Genomic DNA, 2,446 nt, shown 5'->3' on the forward strand with positions numbered 1-2,446 from the left:
AGGCGTGAGCCACCGCGCCCGGCCGATGCCCTCTTTATAGTTATCTCAAAGTAATTAACTTCTTTTCAGAATTAATTGAATTCCCTGTATTTTCTTTTCCCCCCAAACCCCCACCCTAAGCCCCAGTCTATTCTATTACTGTTTCTTTGGTATATCACAGAATTTAATCTGGTTGTTTCAGAGTTATTTTTGGAGAAAAACAAACATGCAAGATCTAATTCTTATTTTTATTAATGTGTTTCTCTGCTTTCCTATCATTGTAGTGATAGCATATGAAGGAAAATGCTGAGGCTCTGCAGGGAAACAGAAAGGAATTCAACACTTAACAACTGTATTTCTAACTAATAAACCTGAATATTATCCTCTGAAACTCAGCTTTCTTTTCTTTAAAGTGGGGATTAACAGCTGTCTTTTGAGCTTGTAAGGATTAAAAGAGATAATGTATATATTTTTAACACAGTGTCTAGAATACAGCACATAGTAAATGCTTAATTTCAAATATCACAAAACAGATTTTTCAAGTCCCTTTTGTATCTCTACTTGAATAAGATCCTGTAAAGATCAGCAGTTTCTTATAGTTTGATCAAAGGCTGATAGTAAGTATGAACTCTTTTGTATTGTTGAAGTTAATCCATAGCGTAGTTTGGAAATTCTTCAGTCCAGTCTTACTATAGGAAAAACTCTTTGTTTTACCACCTTCTTAAAAAAGATTCTGCTTTTACCTAGTGATGAATTTAAGCTTTAAGACACTCAGGAGGTTTTCATTCAAAGAATGTCTTTAAAAGAATACTTGAGGTTTTCATTTAACAGCTAGGGAAGGAAACAGATTTGGATTGAGATTATTCCTTATATATCTGCTCTTTATCAAACTGGCTTTTCTGCCATCATTTATTGATATTTTGTTCTACTGATGTGTTACATCATAATACTTTTATTTTGCTCTTGTTGTGTGACTCGATAGGTCTTTGTCCTGGAGGAAAATTCTTAGGCTAACTAAAGATAGGGAAAATGTCTATATTTTAATTCTGCTACTCTAAGGGGAATCCAGTAGCAATAATTAATTTAAATTAGAGTTTTGTTATGGAAATGAGAGTTAAAAACAGAATTTACATTTTCCTAAAACATACCTTACACTTGCAGTTTTATAAATTTTTAACTTGATAAGTGTTTGGACATTTTTTATGAATTGTGATGTCCTCTAACAGGTAAAACAAGTCAGTTTTATTATGATTTAATGTTTTCCAGATGAAGGTAATGAAACAGAAGTGCAGCCACAACAAAACAGCCAATTAATGTGGAAACAAGGTCGACAACTACTCAGACAGTAAGTATCCCAAGGTCAAACTTATAAGTGGTCAAAGACAAGAAATTTATTTTCATGAAATTATTTTTATTTTGTATTTTTAACTCAATAGAATGTTTTCTATTGAGTTGAAAATGCCATAATATAATCTTATACTACTGCTGTGAAAAAGCTTAATTGAATTACTGTTCCTTTTTCATATTAAACACTTTTTCCCTGTGGTAGAATTTATATAATTAAAAGAATTCTATACCCTTTAAAATTATTCTTTTCATTGCATCTTTTATGCACGAATATATATATGGTTTAATGTAAGTCCAATCAGTCAGTGTTTATATGTTTTTAAACTTTTAAATAGATTGAAGAACTTTTTGAATTCCACAAATTTGCAAATATTACCTAATATGTACTTTCTCCTATAAAATATGTGTTTGAGATAATAAAGAGGAAACAAGGCTGGATTGAGGTTCTGATGTTAAGTGTGGACTAGACCTACTTACTAATCAGTGCCTGATCCTTGTATACCACCTTCGAAAGTGGTATTCAGATTTGTACCTCAGTAAAATGAAATTTGCTATCATTTTTGACTTTAGGAATTGCTTATAAATAGTTTAAACCTAAGGTTTCCAAAGTAGATGCATACCAGCCATCCTTTTGACTATGGGAAAAGAATATTAAAATGTCTCCTTATATGAGCCACCGCGCCCGGCCTCCTGTCTGTATTTTTAAAAGAAAAGGGTTTTACATCATACAGCCTTTTGATTCTGGCTTGTCTCACTTAGCATAATGCATTTGAGATTTATTCATGTTGGTGTGTATCCGTTCATTCCCTGTTCTTATTGAGTAGTATTCCATTGAATTGATGTACCACACTTCTGTAATATCACTAGCTGCCAAATAGGCAAAGACAGTTGAGTATACCTGAGGATGGCAAAGAAAGGATTTAGGCCTAGTGTGATGGGAGATTAAATGATTTCAAAACTTCTTTTCACATTGAAATTTTTAAAGGCTTGAAATGCCGGTGTAAATGTTCTCACTTGGCAAGTACAGGTTACTCACCTGAATTTATGAGTCAGTGGAAACAAGATGTATTTGTTTTACCTTAGTATTGAGACATTGTTTTTGCTTTTTTTTTTAGATGCC

General features: G+C 32.4%; 1 protein-coding gene across 1 annotated transcript in view; it reads left to right on the forward strand.

The window, feature by feature from the left end:
- The window catches only part of STRN (striatin, calmodulin binding protein), a 142,856-nt gene that overhangs the window by 87,420 nt on the left and 52,990 nt on the right, over positions 1–2,446 (forward strand). Inside the window, exon 4 of the mRNA XM_012653802.1 lies at positions 1,246–1,324. Coding sequence (XP_012509256.1) covers positions 1,246–1,324 — 79 coding nt within the window. The remainder of the gene's footprint in view (positions 1–1,245; positions 1,325–2,446) is intronic.

This window comes from Propithecus coquereli, unplaced genomic scaffold (assembly GCF_000956105.1).
Source record: "Propithecus coquereli isolate 6110/MARCELLA unplaced genomic scaffold, Pcoq_1.0 Scaffold43, whole genome shotgun sequence".
NCBI lineage: Eukaryota > Metazoa > Chordata > Mammalia > Primates > Indriidae > Propithecus > Propithecus coquereli.